The sequence below is a fragment of the Primulina huaijiensis genome, chromosome 14 (genome assembly GCF_012295235.1).
Source record: "Primulina huaijiensis isolate GDHJ02 chromosome 14, ASM1229523v2, whole genome shotgun sequence".
Lineage (NCBI taxonomy): Eukaryota > Viridiplantae > Streptophyta > Magnoliopsida > Lamiales > Gesneriaceae > Primulina > Primulina huaijiensis.
The window spans coordinates 5,574,427-5,591,947 of NC_133319.1; the positions used below are offsets into that span (position 1 = coordinate 5,574,427).

Here is a 17,521-nt window from a genome sequence, read left to right on the forward strand (position 1 = left end):
ACCAATTTTGCTGACGAAACCTCATTTGCAACAATATATGTAACAATACATGTAATGTATATATGCATTTGTTATTTATATACGTATATTTTTATTCAAAACAAATAATGCTAATTTTACATATGCCTTTATAAAAAAATTCGGAGAAATTGGGAAAATATACGAGATCAAACTTATTTTATTAAAAATCGATTACCTCAAGTATATTTAAAATAGTTATTTTTTAAAAAAAAATAGTTGACTGAGATTATATTAAAAAATTACCTCTTATAATTCGAGTGAAATTTCTTTTATTATTTACTATTAGACATATCTACATTTATGAAGTTTTTACCACCTTAATTCATTATTATTTAATATTTACTAATAGTTCTTCTTCATATATTAACTTTTAATTTTTCTTGATTTGAATTTTACATTGATGTTTCCTTTGTTATATTTTCCTAGAATAGTGCAAGAAAAGGTAATTTGAAGAATTTTTTTTTTTTTTTTTTTTTTTATGTTTGAGATACTAAATTGCATAATATAAAATAAGTTATTTTTTATGCTTGTTCTAGGCTTTACCCATCATTTTGCTCAATGCATCGTGCTAAATTAGCATTCATTATTTCCATATTGTTTTGGCTACTTACACTATACGATAAGGGTATAATGATGCAAAAAGATTCATGTAACAGATCAAACTTAGTGAGATAAAATATTATTTTGCACAAAAATTTTGTAAAACGGCTTCACAAATCAATTTTGTATGATACATATCTTATTTGAGTCATTCGTGAAAAATTATTATTTTTATATCAAATAAATTATTTATTAATGTAAATATAGATAACATTGACCGGTCTTATGGATAAATAAAATCTCGTTCTAAAATTTAGATTTTGATATTGGATCCAATAATTTTAATCGTGTAGAAATTTCGTAAAATAATAAATATGAAGATGGATATTTCCATTCCCTAAGGAATTTCCTATATTTCGGTGGTACTAGGGGTGGACGTCAGTCGGTTTGGTCCGATTTTTATATATAACGGTTCGGTTTTGAATATATCTGGTCCAAAACCAAACTATTTTATTACGGTTCGATCCGTTTTTTTGTAATACAGTTCGGTTTATATGGTCGGTTATATACGGTTTTATAATATTTTGTTAAGAAATAAAATTATACATCACTTGATGTTTGATCGATGCAATAAATATAAAAGAAACAATGACAGTAGATGAGTAGAACATGTATGATTACAATACACTTATAACTTAATAATCTAAGCTTCAATAACAATTTGAAATACAATTTCAAACAGTAGCTCTTCAATAAAAGGATACACCGTCATTAAATTCCAATTCTAAGACTCCAAAATGCACATAGATTTTGCATCTCAAATCTAAATACATTTAACAATATGAGATTCAATAACAATTTGAATTTCCAATTGTCGAACTCCAAAATCATGTTTTGCAAAATTAGAAACAAAAATGACGTTAAATTCATCACAATGGTGATTATGAATCACAATCTTGAAGCATAACTTAAATATATATAAACTTACTGAAACTAACAAAAATCTTCCTCATTTATTAGCCCATTATACAAAAAGTCCTATAGTTAAATATAATATGACCGGTTCGGTTATTTCGGTTTTCTGGAGATCAAAACCGTAAACCGAACCGAAAAGCCAAATTTTTTTTATTTTGAAACCGTAACCGGCCGAAAACCGATAAAACCGAACCATTTAAACCGAATTTTTATGTTCGATCAATTATTTCGGTTTTAATCAAACTATGCTCATCCCTATGTGGCGCAGTAATTAATTTTTCAACGTACAATATACTGATGTACAGGTAGAACCCATTGTTTGAACTTTCTTCTTTGGTAATTGTAACATAGTTTAAATTTGCTATTCGAAATATAGTTAAATGCCGCCGCCGGTCGTGTTAAGTCTACGGTAGTCAATAAAATAACAGCGGAAAAATATCGAAAGGAATTTCTTTCTCTCCGTCGCTCTTTCTGAAGAGAGAGAGAGAGAGATACACAATAGATATATATATACACACACACATATGCAGAGAGAGAAAGTATAGTGTTTGGATTGAGAGTGGACGTGTGTACTCCGAATTGGATTGGCCGTGTCTCGTCTGTATTCCTCGTCGCCGATTCAAAGGAAAGCTTTTTATAAGGGAATTTCATTTATTCGGTGGAATTTGGAGGGTCCGAGATAGGGCTTTTCATTAGTGGTTTTCTATAATGCAAATTTTTGAGAATTCAAGCTCCGATCTTGTAGCAAGGCTTTGAAGTTTAGGGTTTTTAGTAAGAAATGGACGTGGATTCTGCTGTGGCTGCTGACAACGATCACGATCCGTCGGAGCAGGCAATCACTGCTAATGGTGAGGACCAGCATACGGAGTCCCAGTCCTCGTTACATGTGCAGCAGCAGCAAAGTGATGCTAACAACAGTGTTAGTAATAGTAGTAGTGGTGGTGGTGGAGCGTTGCTGGCGGGGCCTCGCTGCGCCCCTAATTACAGCGTGGTTAATGCCGTAATTGAGAAGAAGGAGGACGGTCCAGGGCCTCGGTGTGGCCACACCCTGACAGCTGTTCCAGCTGTCGGGGAGGAGGGGAGTCCAGGGTATCTTGGCCCTAGATTGATTCTGTTCGGCGGGGCTACGGCTCTTGAAGGGAATTCCGCATCTGGAACTCCATCCTCTGCCGGAAGTGCGGGAATTCGTATGCTTTTTCAACCTAGAAATTATAGATGATTTTTTTTTTTTTTTTGGATTAATTTCCTGTTTCCCTTGTTTGAACTATAGGAAGATGATGTTTTTCACCGAATACTGGTTTTATGTTTAGCTTGATTGTATTTGAATAGCATTTAACTATTTAATTTTTTGGGAAGTTTTAGAGTTTTAACCTTTTCTTTAGTCTCTTGGATTATTGTTGTAAGGTGCCTCAGTGATTTTTTACTTGCGTCAAATATAGTGTGGTAAATTAGGAAATGAAAAGTCAATTGACTCTTCTAGCTGAGACAGTGGAGATCAAGGGGGAGTTTATTTGCTGCAATTTTCTAGAATAGTCTTCTTCTTGCTTGTGTTAAGTGTACCTGCTTGCTTTGAGATTTGTCGATTGTGATGATGAGGTGAAGAACATCTGTTTTATCTTCAATTACTTTGCAGGGTTATAGATTTTGACACACATTTAAATTATAGTTGCTCCGCAGAATGTTATCAACTCTATTTTCTATTGAGCCAAGAGTGAACTTCCTCTTTGTGTTTGCTGAAAATTGTTTCAGTTCATAGGCAAACATTTTTCCCTGGCATATAAATTTATAAATCTTCATTGGTGAACAATATCTATGATTTATGATGTTATGCTAATCTTAATAGTTAAAATGAGTTATTACCTTGTTATAGGGATGCTAATGATATTTAAGCGTGCATTTATTTACAGGATTAGCAGGGGCTACTGCTGATGTTCATTCTTACGATGTGTTGGCAAATAAATGGCTTCGGTGAGATGCATCGATTATTCATCTATTTGGAACCTTTATGTTTCATTGATTGCTTTTTCCTGGCTTGCTTGCTGTTTCTCTTAGTTTGAACTTTCATAATTGTGACATGGGGCTCTACTACAAGCAGAGTCACACCAATTGGAGAACCACCAACACCTAGGGCAGCTCACGTGGCAACTGCTGTGGGTACAATGGTTGTTATTCAGGTATGTTGATGCATAATGATGTTTAAATACTGACGTGTGATTTGGATATATATCATGCTTCAATGTTCGTCTTCATAGGGTGGAATTGGTCCAGCTGGTTTGTCGGCAGAAGATCTTCATGTTCTCGACCTTACGCAACAACGGCCAAGATGGCATAGGTTAGTCCTTTTTCTCATGAAAAGTGAATTTATGCATGTTTGGCACATTAGCTTGTGAGTAATTGTTGCACTCATTCTGACAATTTCATCTGTTAAATAATTGTGGGCTGAAATTTCTGTTAGGGTTGTGGTTCAAGGCCCTGGACCAGGACCTCGATATGGTCATGTAATGGCTTTGGTGGGGCAACGATATCTCATGGCGATTGGCGGAAATGATGGTTGGTATCATGCTGTGTTTGGTCATTTCCCCCTTTCTGCTTTGTACTATCTGTTGTTCAATATATCTGTGCATGCTTATTAGGAAAGAGGCCTTTAGCTGATGTATGGGCTCTGGACACTGCTGCTAAGCCATATGAATGGCGTAAACTGGAACCTGAGGGCGAAGGTCCACCTCCGTGCATGTGAGCTCCAGATACTTTCTCGTAGACTTGAGTAAATGTTTAGATTTTTTATTACCTTTTATATTCACTCTTGCTTTAGCATTGTTTCACTTGAGTACTTTATATTCTAGTGCTTCATCTTACATTTGGATATGATTTTTGTATTAAATTAAGTTTTCATATGATTATGTTATTTGGATAGGCAGGAATATTATTTGATGTGATACTATCTTTGTTCACACTTTTATTTTGTTTCTAGAAATTTTAACGCAGCATGTTTCATTATAATTGTTAATATGTAGTGTCTTTGTGAGTCTCTATAAATGTTTATTGCAATTGATGGTTGAAATAGTTTATGTATGTCGATGGAAGCATGCTAAGTTTCTGCCCCTTTTGAACGAAAACTTTTGAGGTGTTTGAGGCTCTATATTCAAAAGGTTTAACACAACAAAATCCGGTCTTAATTAAATAGACAAGCCACTATTCCTGAAAACTTGCGGCCTTGTTCTTGCTTGATGACCTTTTCTCCGGTCTTGTATGCATATTGTTTACTTCTTTTAGTTCATGCACTTTCCTTTTGTTTTGCTATTATCCTTATGTGTACTAGACCATTGAAAGGAACTTAAAAGAAATTGGAAAACATTTATTATTCCTCTAAGTGATGAGCAAACAACCATACATATGACTTCCAAGGCCAGTTAACATAATTTGTGCAAAAACACCATAGGCTTTGTGCATATCATTCTTTCCATTAAACCAACCTCTCAACAACCGTATATAGTCATCCACCGAGCCATGCATCGAAATCTCATTACGGATCTAAAAGATTTTTACTTCTCCCCCAGGAAAAAAACTTGATTTATTTATCTGATCCACAAGGTATCTTTCGTTCTGTGTTTTTTTCACAATGTCTTGGCAAGTAGAGCATTATTCCACGACCTCAAATCCCATAATCCCATTCCACTGTTTTCTTTTGATACACAAAAAGTTGACCAGACAATCAGTGGATGGTTACTTGTCCACATGAATTTCTTACACAACGAGTAAATTTTGTCAATGATACCTAAAGAGTAGAATCTGAAGCAAGAAGCATTCTATCTCTTGGATGACAGCCCTTATGAACTCAAGTTTGCATGCGTAAGACAAGATGTTTCTTGGCCGTGCTCTAATACTCTTTGACATACTGTATATCGGAACACTATAATTGGCGACAAAAAACTTTTCAGTTGCTAACCCCTACCAGAAAGCCCATAATCTGCAATATTTCTTCACTTACCAAAACATCCGCACCTGCTGAATAAATGTTTGATTTGAGTGCGCTGGCTCTCCACCCACCTGTTCGCCCAAACTCATCCAGACACACTGTAATTTTCTGAACACTATCCACATATCTCCTTGAAAAAAGTAGCAGAACATCAACATAGGTCAAATGTGTGATATTCAAAAGAGCACATTTGCGACGATGATTGAAACTCGGCTCTCTTCCTAGAGAGTTAAGCTTCCTTTTCAATCCCTCTAAGCAAATAACAAACGGAAAAGGGGATTGAGAGGGCACCCTGTCGGAGGCCTCTTGCCCCTAGGAAGAAACCATGAAGCTGCCCGTTAATGGATATCGAGAAACAGGTGGTGGTGACACATTCCATAACCCAATCAATAAATTTCCCTGGAAAGTGTAACCAAGTCATTGTCTTTCTAATATAATCCCAATGTATGGTATCATAGGCTTTTTGTAAATCCACTTTCAAAGTTCATTTTGGAGAGATGTGTTTCTTAGCATAATGAAGAAGTAAATCTCGGGCCAAATGTATGCTATCCACAATGGACCTATCTTGAATGAACACAACTTGAGAACTATCAATAAGTTGCTCCATGACAGTGCTAAGCTGATTAGTGAGAATTTTCGAAATGATCTTGTAAAAGATAGAGCAACGCGATGTTGCTCGAAAATCATGGACTTTGGAGGCATTCTTTGATTTAGGGATTAGAGCAATCAAATTATATTTCCTGTTTTCGTTTTGTCTTAGAATATTTTTTAATGTAACTTGCACAGTTGTTTTTGGTTCTGGTCTTTGCTAGTTGAAAAGTTCTATGGCAACTGGAAGTGCCGTCATTCTTGGCTTCTTGGTATATACTTTTTTTTTAATTTCTCATTGATCTTGTCTTACTAACAAGTTGTGGTTTTCTATTTGTTCGTTTTCTCTCTAGCTAATAATATTTTGTGCTTGCATATGTAATGTGCTATTCGCCTGTGTCTGCTCTATTTGGTGTACTCAGTCTTAATGCTAATGTGGAATTTATTTTTCATGAAAAGCAGCTTCTTTCTGTTTTTAAGTGGAGGATTGTGGTATGAATGTGGTTCAGTTGCATTATTTTTCTGTTCACTCATTGATCATTCACCTTGCTCATGTGTTGACTAGGTATGCAACTGCGAGCGCACGTTCTGATGGTCTTCTTTTACTCTGTGGTGGGAGGGATGCAAATAGTGTGGTTAGTGTGATTTCCGGCAATAATTGTTTCATCATGTTTTAAGGGGTTGGCTTATTCTTGCTTTATTTAGTTTGTTGTCACATGGATTTGTTTTTTACCTCTATAAACTATTTTGTTTGCTTTATTTCCTTGTTCTATCATAATATTTTCTTAAAAGCATGTGGATCTTAGATATGGTTTTCTTAGACTAAGGGAATATAGTCTCTAATACTTTGCTCGCATGCTCTTGTTTCCCATATAAAACAATGCCCTGGGTAAGTGTTGTGGAATATATTCTAGTAAAAAATAACTTGTACCTTTTCCACAAGAAGTTTACTTAAGATCAAAAAATTGGGAAATCTCAATGGTTGTATCTGCAACTTTAATGGCGCTGTATTTCTGCTGTTTGGTTCTGTCTTTTGTACTCTATCCCAAGAAGGATGATTAATATCTTTTTTAAATACCCGAAGCAATTGTCTTATGTAAAAGAAAAAATAACAGATGCTTACATGGCTGAAGATTTTGTAATGTCTGTTATAGGATGTAATTTTTGTTTATATTAACTGGTAGATTTAGCACCTTGATCATTGTTTCTTTATTTTATAGATTCTTTACGAATCATCAAAGCAATTAATGTAGTTCTATTTCTGATTGTTCCGAGTAAGGGCTAATATTACATTTTTGCTAAAGGTAGACAATAACTTTATCCTTTTAGGTTTTGTTTCTTGTGCAGAACTAGAATCTGATTATTTACATATCCGGTAATATCCAATATGGTTGCATAAAAATAGTACAACTCAAAATCTGGGGTCTGCAAGATTGCACTCGTATTAATTGATAGTGGAGCACTCCTATTTTGCCTGATCTCTAAGCCACAATTAAACAATTCCTTAGAAAACAGTATGCTTTTACTATTGTACCCTTTTCTAATCAGATTCTTATTAAAATCCTTCCGAAAAAATGAAAAAAAAAACAGGAGAAGGGCGTAACAATCCTTTTGTTCTTCAATCACAACCTAATAATCTCCTTAACAGTAATTTTTGATGTTTCTTGTCTTTTTGTTTACTGCTCTTCTCTAAATGATATCACGCAGCCACTGGCTAGTGCATATGGCCTGGCCAAACACAGAGATGGTCGTTGGGAATGGGCCATTGCGCCTGGGGTGTCACCATCTCCCAGATATCAACACGCAGCAGTAAGCTCTTTATTTAATTAGTCAAGAAAAAGAGAGTTTTAGTTAGTTAGTTAGTTAGTTAGTTAGTTAGTTTGTTTGTTTTTTTTTTATCAAAGTTCTAAAATTCGCTAGGCTTCAGTCGGACGCTAGACTAGCACCTAGAGCCTAGGCCTGCCTAGGCGCCGGTAAGCGGATTCCACGGTATCAAGAGACTTGTAATGGTTCTTAGAATAACTTTCAGACCAAACTTTGTTAAAATCCAATTGACACCTGGTTTATTCCTCCCGCTTCTTCTGCTTAAGGCAGTTAGGATAACAGGCAATGCAAGAAAAAAGAAAATAAAGTAAAAATTTAACTTTAGGGCTGGTTCGATTTTCTTATGGGCGCAGAAGTAAGCAGACAAAGAAGATGACAGTGATGTGTTAGGGCAAGTGCAAACCAACAGGTTTTAATGGGCATTCAATCCCAAAAAATTAAAAACAGAAACCTATAATTCTTTGTATCATGTTCTGGTTTAATTGGACTTTCAAAAATTAAATCCCAAAAAAAATTCTCAAAAAAACTCTAAACGCCTAGGCACCCTTGCTACCTAGGCTGGCGGCTTAGCACCTTTTCGGTGCGCCGCCTAGCCTGAGTTTTAGAACACTGATTTTTATCATTGAGAAACAAGGGTTATTGGTCCTGTTATTCTGTGGTGAAAACTTACTGTTTATATCGTCTTTTTAGGTTTTTGTTAATGCGCGCCTTCATGTATCTGGAGGGGCACTTGGCGGCGGACGCATGGTAGAGGACTCATCAAGCGTTGCTGGTATTTTTCAATACATGTTTTATATGTTAATTTCTATCACCTACCAAAAGTTACTTTATCTCAAAATAAATCTCAAGTTCATTTGTGTTGAAATGATCTTTCGATATTTTATCCCTTTTGCAGTATTGGATACTGCAGCAGGAGTTTGGTGTGACACAAACTCTGTTGTTACAAGTCCCAGAACTGGCAGATATAGTGCCGATGCTGCTGGTGGGGATGCAGCAGTTGAATTGACGAGGCGGTGTAGACATGCGTCTGCTGCTGTTGGTGACTTGATCTTCATATATGGGGGACTACGTGGTGGTGAGACATTGTATCGCTAAGTAATTAATTTTTTTCATTATTTTTGCGGGAGTTCACACCAGGGATTATTGGTTGGTTATTTTGCTCAAGCTCTTAAGAATAATGGATCACGTGAAACACTGTGGCTAGGCTTGCATTTGTTTCCGGTGTTTCTGTGTACTTTATTTGAAACAAATGTGAATGAAGTAATTGGTTTTGTTTGTTGATTTATTCACGGTAAATGATCGCCTTGCGTTCATCTTTCCATGTGTTCAAAATAAGTTAAATTTTTGTAGTGTGTGATGATAAAAAACTGAAACAACGAAGAACTGCTGCAGTCTTGTTAGCTAAGTTGCTTTCTACTAGTGGCTTGCTGAGAAGTTTGTTGAAACGCAATTTTCTATTACTATGTTCCATCTCAGAACATTTCTCGTGTTAAAGCAATATTGATGGCCTTTAAAAATCTCATCATCTGCTACTTGTAACTTGGAATCAAATGCTAGATTTTGTTGCAAATTATTTTTGTGTTTCTGGTTTTTCAATCCCTGATCCAGAACTTTATAGCGGATATTGCTCCTGACACAATTTTGCTAGTTTAGTATGCAGTTGGATGTGGTGTTAACTTTTATTAACAATTGGAATGGTTATTGCTTTAGGGGTTTTGCTTGATGATTTGCTTGTTGCTGAAGACTTGGCTGCTGCTGAAACGACAAGTGCAGCTTCACATGCAGCTGCAGCAGCTGCCTCATCCAATATGCAACAAGCAAGGCTACAAGGAAGATATGGATTCAATGATGATCGAACCAGGGCATCAGTGCCTGATGAAGATACTGATAGTTCAGTTGTGGTAGGAAGTCCTGTTGCTACCCCTGTAAATGGTGATATGTATACAGATATAAGTACAGAAAATGCAATGCTCCAAGGTTCCCGGTAAAACTATATTTGTATTTTATCCATTGTGTATATTTTGCTCATAAATTCGACTATGCTGGTTGCTTCAAGTGCTTTATAATAAATAGAGTATCTCACACAGGAGACTAAGCAGAGGTGTTGAATACTTAGTTGAGGCAGCGGCAGCAGAAGCAGAGGCTATTAGTGCTACGTTAGCAGCTGCTAAAGCTCGACAAATTAACGGGGAAGTTGAACTGCTAGATAGAGATCGTGGGGCAGAGGCAACCCCTAGTGGAAAACAGATATCTTCCTTGATCAAACCTGATTCAGCTGATTCAAATATTTCTGTCCCAGCTGGAGTTAGGCTTCATCATCGTGCCGTCAGTAACTATGATACTTAAAATATATTGCTTATGTCCATTTTATATATCACCTCTGTTTTAGTTGCCTATAATTTATTCCATTTTTGTCATTACATTTGCAGGTTGTTGTAGCTGCAGAAACTGGCGGTGCTTTAGGTGGTATGGTTAGGCAGCTGCCAATTGATCAATTTGAAAATGAAGGCAGGCGGGTTAGTTATGGTACTCCAGAAAGTGCAACAGCAGCTAGGAAACTATTGGACCGCCAAATGTCCATTAACAGTGTACCGAAGAAGGTAGTCTGGCATCCTCACGACTCTATGTGCGGATGTTGGTGACGAGTTCTGAATTAAATTATTGATCAATGATATTGCTTCCTTCATCCGCTTTAGATTCCGTAGCTATAATGTTGGATGCCATGTTTGATCAATCGGATAATTTATGATGCAGTCAAAGTGCATTTGACGGCATAAGAGGGAGTTTATTTTCTTTAAAATGTGAATGTACTAAAAGTCAATCGCATGGTTACATTTTTCATGTCTGGGTTGGTTCGTAAATTTGTTTTAAATAATTTATGTAGCTTTTTTATTATAGGTTTTTGGTTGCTAAATTAGGATAATGAACTTTGTGCCGTAGATACTTTGTTTGGTATTAAAAGGTTATGAAGAAGCCTCATGGTCTAGCTCTGCTTCTTCCTCAGGTGATTGCTCACCTTTTGAAACCTCGCGGTTGGAAGCCTCCAGTTCGGCGGCAATTTTTCTTGGATTGCAATGAGATTGCTGATCTCTGTGATAGTGCTGAGAGGATATTTGCCAGCGAGCCTAGTGTATTGCAGCTGAAGGCTCCTATTAAAATATTTGGGGATTTGCATGGGCAGTTTGGGGATCTCATGCGTCTTTTTGATGAGTATGGATCCCCTTCAACTGCTGGTGATATTGCGTAAGTTTTGCTCTCACATCTTAATCCTTGCTCTAGAATACCGACCCAATTAATTTATTAGAAAGTTGTTTTGTTTGTTGTCTAAATTGCTTGCTGATAGACATCTTTATTGATGTCTCTTTTGTGACTATTTTTACGATGAAATTTGTATAGGCTGTCAAAATTTATGTGACCTCTTATGTTATCGCATGTACTTTCGGATTGGTAGTCATGTTTAAAATTTAGTTTATGTAACTCACCTTGGTTTTCTCAGTGATGTATTCATTTCTGTAATCTAATATAAACACTGCCTACTATTAGAATTAGGGCTTGTAACTTCCTAAACCATAAGCAACATTTCCCATTTTCTCATCTCATACCTGATGTTTTTGCTTCACAGGTATTTTCCTTTTAATGATGCTATGGAAACATCTGAAATATGATTTTTATTTCATCAATAATTTATTAAGCAACTTTGATGGTACCTGTTGTCAGGTTCTGTTCACATGGGTACATAACTAAGTGTTGGAATTGTTATTACTATCATCCCTCCTTAATGAGTACCTTTGTGATGGACTGCATCTGCGATTTTATGTTTATTTCCTTTCCAAAAGGACCTCCTGAATTCTTGTTCTGATGTCGAGCCTCAGTATTCCCATTTTAATTGCTTGCTTTACCATTAGCCTGATCGGGGCCTTTGGTTGTTGCATGATAGTGAAATTCTGTTAAAGAATCTGCATTTGTCCACGTTGAATCTGCTTCAGCATATATGGGTTCAAGGATATTTTGTTGCAGACCGTGGAATGGAAAAGTAGTATCAATGTTGATTAACTTCCTTCGCTTGATCTTACCTTTTCAATCTATGGTAAACATTATAAATATTTTAAATATAGTTGGCTATAGTGGAATGTGAATAACTGAAAGGATATTTGGTAGAAGATATGAAAATAGATTAACCACGCACTACAGGTAATGGGAATGTTTTCTTTGTTTCTTTGTGGAATCTGATATCCGTACTAATCCATTGATGTGTTCATGCTATTTGCCTTCTGTTCTCGATAATTTTGTGAAAACGGTTTACCTGCTTTAGAATGCAGCTCAGTGGTTTTGTCAAAAAGGTTAAAAGTGTTTCACAAATTTGTCAGCATTGTTTTGCGATAATGGTGCTTTTGATGAGTTAAATCTAATGGAACACATTGTGTGATGTTTCATACGGTGCTAAGTATATAATTGACATCTGGCAAGCCCGTAAATAATTTTAATGATATTGCCGCTCTCTGTCTAATTGACTCTCGAGGAGTTTGTTTCCATTGGATTCTGACTGTTATGGGCGCCCATCAGATACATTGATTATCTCTTCTTGGGAGATTATGTTGATCGTGGTCAACACAGCTTGGAGACCATAACCCTTCTCCTGGCTTTAAAGGTGCCTGAATTACTTTCAAGTGCTGCATCGACCCCTACCCTCAATGCCCTGCTTTAATGTGAACTGTTAATCTATTTTAGGTTGAGCATCTCCATCAAATACATTTGATTCGTGGCAATCATGAAGCTGCAGATATCAATGCGCTTTTTGGCTTTCGAATTGAGTGTATAGAACGCATGGTGAAATGTCGTTAACTCTTTTTGGTTTTGCATTGTTATTTGGAACAAAATGTGAACCTTATGGTTGTATCACGGGCAGGGTGAGAGAGATGGAATATGGACCTGGCATCGTATAAACCGACTGTTTAATTGGCTTCCTCTGGCTGCATTGATTGAGAAAAAAATTATTTGCATGCATGGTGGTATTGGGAGATCAATAAACCATATGGAACAGATCGAGAATATTCAGCGGCCAATCACAATGGAAGCAGGTTCCATTGTTCTAATGGACTTGTTGTGGTTAGTTCATGTCTGTTCTTGTATTTTTAATTCGTGTCCTCGTTCCAAAATTCTGTATGAGGCGGTGTTAATATGAATCTATCATTGTAGGTCCGATCCCACTGAAAACGACAGTGTGGAAGGACTGCGGCCGAATGCAAGAGGTCCTGGTTTGGTTACCTTTGGGGTAGGTGCCTCTCTCGACAGTTTCCCACATTGTTCAGTCATAACTTGTAGTGAACAGGGTTGCTTCTAATACCCTGGCGTACCTAAAGAATTTTCCACTTTTGGAACTTCTTCCTCCCACTGTTCATGCTATGCTTTTGTGTTTGCATGCAAATATGCCAATTTATTTGTTCTAGCATTTTTTTGCTTGTTCCCTTTTTGTCATTTTATAGTTGCAGAATTCTTCTTTGGCCAAGCTCATCCCATACTACATTTTAGCTTTTAGAGTCAGGCAAATTGGATGGGTCCTTGTGTTGTGAATATTGTGCATATTATTTTTGTCAAATAATGATATAAACCATAGGTTTGATAATCCTCTAGTTTCAGGTTCGAATTTAATGGTGTCTTTCTTGCAAGCCAGGAAAACTCGTGTTTTGGAAACATTAGTTGAAAGAGACTTTCAATTTACAACAATAAAAATTCCAAGCACATTAAAATATATTTATTAGCAGTACCCATCTGAGAAATTTCGGAAAACCCTAGTTAATTTCTGTCGATAAACTTCTAATTTTTTCTGCTTTCAAACAAGGATAATTCACTATAATTTAGGAATAAATTAGGTAGGAGATTAAGGAGTCTTCATTCTAGGAAATCTTCCTTTATTATTGAATTAAATTAGGGGTCTTAAGTTCAAGGAGAACTTTCCATTAGTGTTGGTCAGAACTTTTGTATAAATGCATGCCAGTTATGATGAATAAAAAATAACAAGAAATTTCCTTCTAAAGAGTATTACGAGATACGAGATCGAAGGGTTAAGCCATTGACAAGCCCTCACCACATTCATCGCAATAGGGAAAAAGGGATGCAAAACCTCTAAAGCGATCACCGATCTGTATGATAAGCCTGTCAATTGTGCCATAACCCGATAAATATCCCTGCGCCATACCAAACTGGTGTCAGAGCCAACAACCATGGGCGATTACAGCCCACTCCTACAACAGTTTGAAGTGTTTCTCAAGGCATATCAAGAGGACCAAGTTACAGATGAATAGCGACAGCAAGCATTCACCGTTCAACTTGTGGCATTATCTAGAAACTTGTCACATATGAAGGTGGAGCTCTCTACAAAGGAGGGGAGAAGCAAGGTCCATGAATCCTTCCAGCAGCTCACACATGGACCACCAGGGAGAGGAGATCCATTCACCAGTCTCGCATTATCGAAGTTGGATTTCCTAAAATATGACGGCCTATCCAATTCCCTAGGATGGCTCGGGTTGGCTTCTTTCCATTTAGATGGAGACAGCCAGCTCTGGTTCTTGAAAATAGAGCGTGACCGCCAAAATTTACGTGGTGAAGAATTTAAAACTCAATGTAATGGTAGATGATTACCGACACCTGGGGGAATTGTCCAAATTGCACCAAGATGGAATGGTAGATGATTGCCAACACAGCTTTGAGCAATTAGCCGCTCGAGCCAGTTCTTTGACCAATGAACAAGAGGTCAGATATTTATTAGAGGGATCCAGGAACAAATCACCATAATAGTTGAGCTGCAACATCCTCCTGATCTTACTGGTGCAATGAGCCTTGCGAGACTCTATGAAAGAGAATCATAATTTTTAACAAAGCACCAAAGCAGCCAGCAGCTGATTCTTCGAAACCCCCATTTGTCAAGAGGCTAAGCAGAAATGAAATGGAGGAAAGGAGGGTCTCTGTTTCAACTCTGATGAAATATATAATCGAGACCATTAATGTAAAAAAATATTTTGGCTTGAAGGAATCGAAGATGTTAACTGCTTGGAAGACGACCCTGGAAACTGTGACATTTGAAGCCGTTTGGTTCCCGGCTCTCGTGTTTGTGGGCTAACACGTTTTCCAGGAGGGAAGTGATGTAATGGTTCTAGTGGTCCAACCAAGAGTCCAAACACATTAAAAGATATTTATCAGCAGTGCACTAGGAGCTAATTCTTCGAAACCTCCATTTGTGAAGAGACTAATCAGAATTGAAATGGAGGAAAGGAGGGCCAATGGTCTCAGTTTCAACTCTAATGAAATATGTAATGGCGGGCATCAGTGTAAAAAATTATTTTGGCTTGACTCAAGATGTTAACTGCTTGGAAGACGACCCTGGAAACAGTGATGTTTGCAGCCGTTTGGTTCCCCGCGCTCGTGTTTGTGCGCAGACACGTATTCCAGGAGGGAATTGATGTAATGGTTCTAGCAGCCCAACCAAGAGCCCGAGCACATTAGAAGATATTTATCAGCAGTACACGTGGGAGAAATTTAGGAAAACCCATCCCTCGATAAACTTTTATTTAATTTTCTGCTTTCAAGCAAGGATAATTCAGTATAGTTTGGGAAAATTTTAGATAGGAGATTAAGTAATGTTCATTTTAGGAAATCCTCTATTATTGTTAATTAAATCAGGGGTCTTAAGTTTAGGAGAACTTTCCGTCATTGTTGGTCAGAACTTTTGTATAAATGCAAGCAAATTATAATTATAAAAATATCAAGAAATTTCCTTCTAAAGAGCATTACAAGATAGAAGGGGTCTCTCATTAATGAGCCTTCACTACATTCACCACAATAGGGAAAAAGGGACGCAAAACCTATAAAGGGATCACCGATCTATACGATAAACCTGTTAATTGTCCCATAACCAGATCAATATCCCTGGGCCGTAACAGGTTGAACAAGGTTGGTCATGCAGTGCTGTTTCTTTCAAATTTCTTTCTTATTTTTTACCCCTTTTAACAACAAAAATTGTCTGCGATGACACCCTGAATTCAGTGACTCTTTCTGGTCCGTTTGGATGTTATAAGATAATGTTCTTGTTTATTCTTAATAGCACGGTGTGAAAGGCGCTCCCATCATCATATGTTTAACAGCAACTGCAATGTTGCTGATGCTTTTTCGTTCATTCCTGTTCTTTTTGTCGCAGCCTGATCGTGTTATGGAATTTTGCAATAACAACGATCTTCAGTTAATTGTTCGAGCACATGAATGCGTGATGGATGGATTTGAACGATTTGCACAAGGGCATTTAATTACTCTCTTCTCAGCGACGAACTACTGTGGTATGTCCTAATTCACTAGATATTAACTAGATTTACATGATGATAGGATGTATATTCGCTCGTACATCGACTTTATCCTCTAAAGTTTGACTTGTTTATTTCTTGGTTTGTTTTTTCAGGTACTGCAAATAATGCTGGTGCTATCTTGGTATTGGGCAGAGATTTAGTTGTTGTTCCAAAACTAACTCACCCACTATCCCCTGCAATTTCATCTCCAGAGACTTCTCCCGAACACCATATAGAAGACACGTGGATGCAGGTGCTTCAGTTATCTCATACTTCTCTTTTCTGAATCTCGTCTTTTGTTTGACTAAACAAGCTGTTATATGCCGATATTGATATGGTGTCTGTTTGTGGACATAGGAACTCAATGCTAACAGACCACCTACACCCACTAGAGGCCGTCCTCAAGTTGCTAATGACCGAGGTTCTCTTGCTTGGATTTAGATTATGCTTCCAGATTTCTTTCCTATACTTGCCTATACTTCTTCCAGGCTTGTGTTAATACCTGGAATTTCCAGTGATTTGTACATAGCGTGATGCTATATGGAGAGTTCCTGGTGGATCTACATTCCTCAGATGAAGGCTTTTTGCTTCTGATATGCACTCTTGAGTGGCCTTCGGAAGAAGAGACTTGGTTGATTGAATTCCACAAGTCACCCTTGATTGAGGCGCTGAAAGAGTTATGGTCTCCAAATGACATCCTCTGTACATGATACTCGGACGGGTAGAATCGATGTTTGTTATTTTCTTCATTGGATAGGTATTTCTTGGTAGTTTTATATATATTTTTTGTCCTCCATGTAGGTGTATGATTTTGTATTTTGTATACGTAATCGGTGAGATATATCAGGTCCATATTTTCTTGGTCGTTTATGAATTATAGACGTGTTGGCTTGTGTAATTCGTGTTTGTACTCCGTGTAATGTAAAAGTTGTGTGGTGATATCTCGCCATTGGCATTAACTGGGTGCCTGATTTGAGCTACGTGTTTGAGCATCGAATGACTACAAATCTTGGTGTTCCGGGTAAATATAATGTTTTTGAACTTGTTTGCCTTTGGGCTTCATTTGAAGTTCTAGAATTATAGTGTGTCGTGTTATTAAATATTGGTTTCCATATATATTTCTTTGGTATTAATTTTGTTGTTCGATAGAAATTCTTCTATTGCGGAAATAATTGAAATGTGTTGATGGTTAAAACATACATTGTGAAGTGATTTGATGCGATGGTATTTATAAGGTGCCTTCAGTTATTGAAATGCATGTTAA

The 17,521-nt window shown here is 37.0% G+C and overlaps 1 protein-coding gene across 2 annotated transcripts; it reads left to right on the forward strand.

The window, feature by feature from the left end:
• The first annotated feature begins 1,940 nt into the window (after positions 1-1,940).
• LOC140957776 (serine/threonine-protein phosphatase BSL3) lies at positions 1,941-17,216 on the forward strand. Of its 2 annotated transcripts, XM_073415157.1 has the most exons (22): positions 1,942-2,723; positions 3,444-3,504; positions 3,632-3,710; positions 3,789-3,868; positions 3,992-4,086; positions 4,170-4,269; positions 6,666-6,735; positions 7,808-7,909; positions 8,615-8,696; positions 8,820-8,999; positions 9,635-9,908; positions 10,012-10,249; positions 10,354-10,524; positions 10,929-11,167; positions 12,488-12,572; positions 12,653-12,751; positions 12,831-13,030; positions 13,121-13,196; positions 16,116-16,251; positions 16,371-16,510; positions 16,615-16,678; positions 16,773-17,216. In XM_073415157.1, the coding sequence occupies exons 1-22, from the start codon at positions 2,315-2,317 to the stop codon at positions 16,784-16,786; spliced, it is 2,994 nt and encodes a 997-aa protein (XP_073271258.1). In that variant the 5' UTR covers positions 1,942-2,314; the 3' UTR covers positions 16,787-17,216. The 2 variants fall into 2 exon arrangements, with proteins under 2 accessions (XP_073271257.1, XP_073271258.1); XM_073415156.1 differs by having other exon boundaries at positions 1,941-2,723; positions 16,615-17,216.
• The last annotated feature ends 305 nt before the right edge of the window (positions 17,217-17,521 follow it).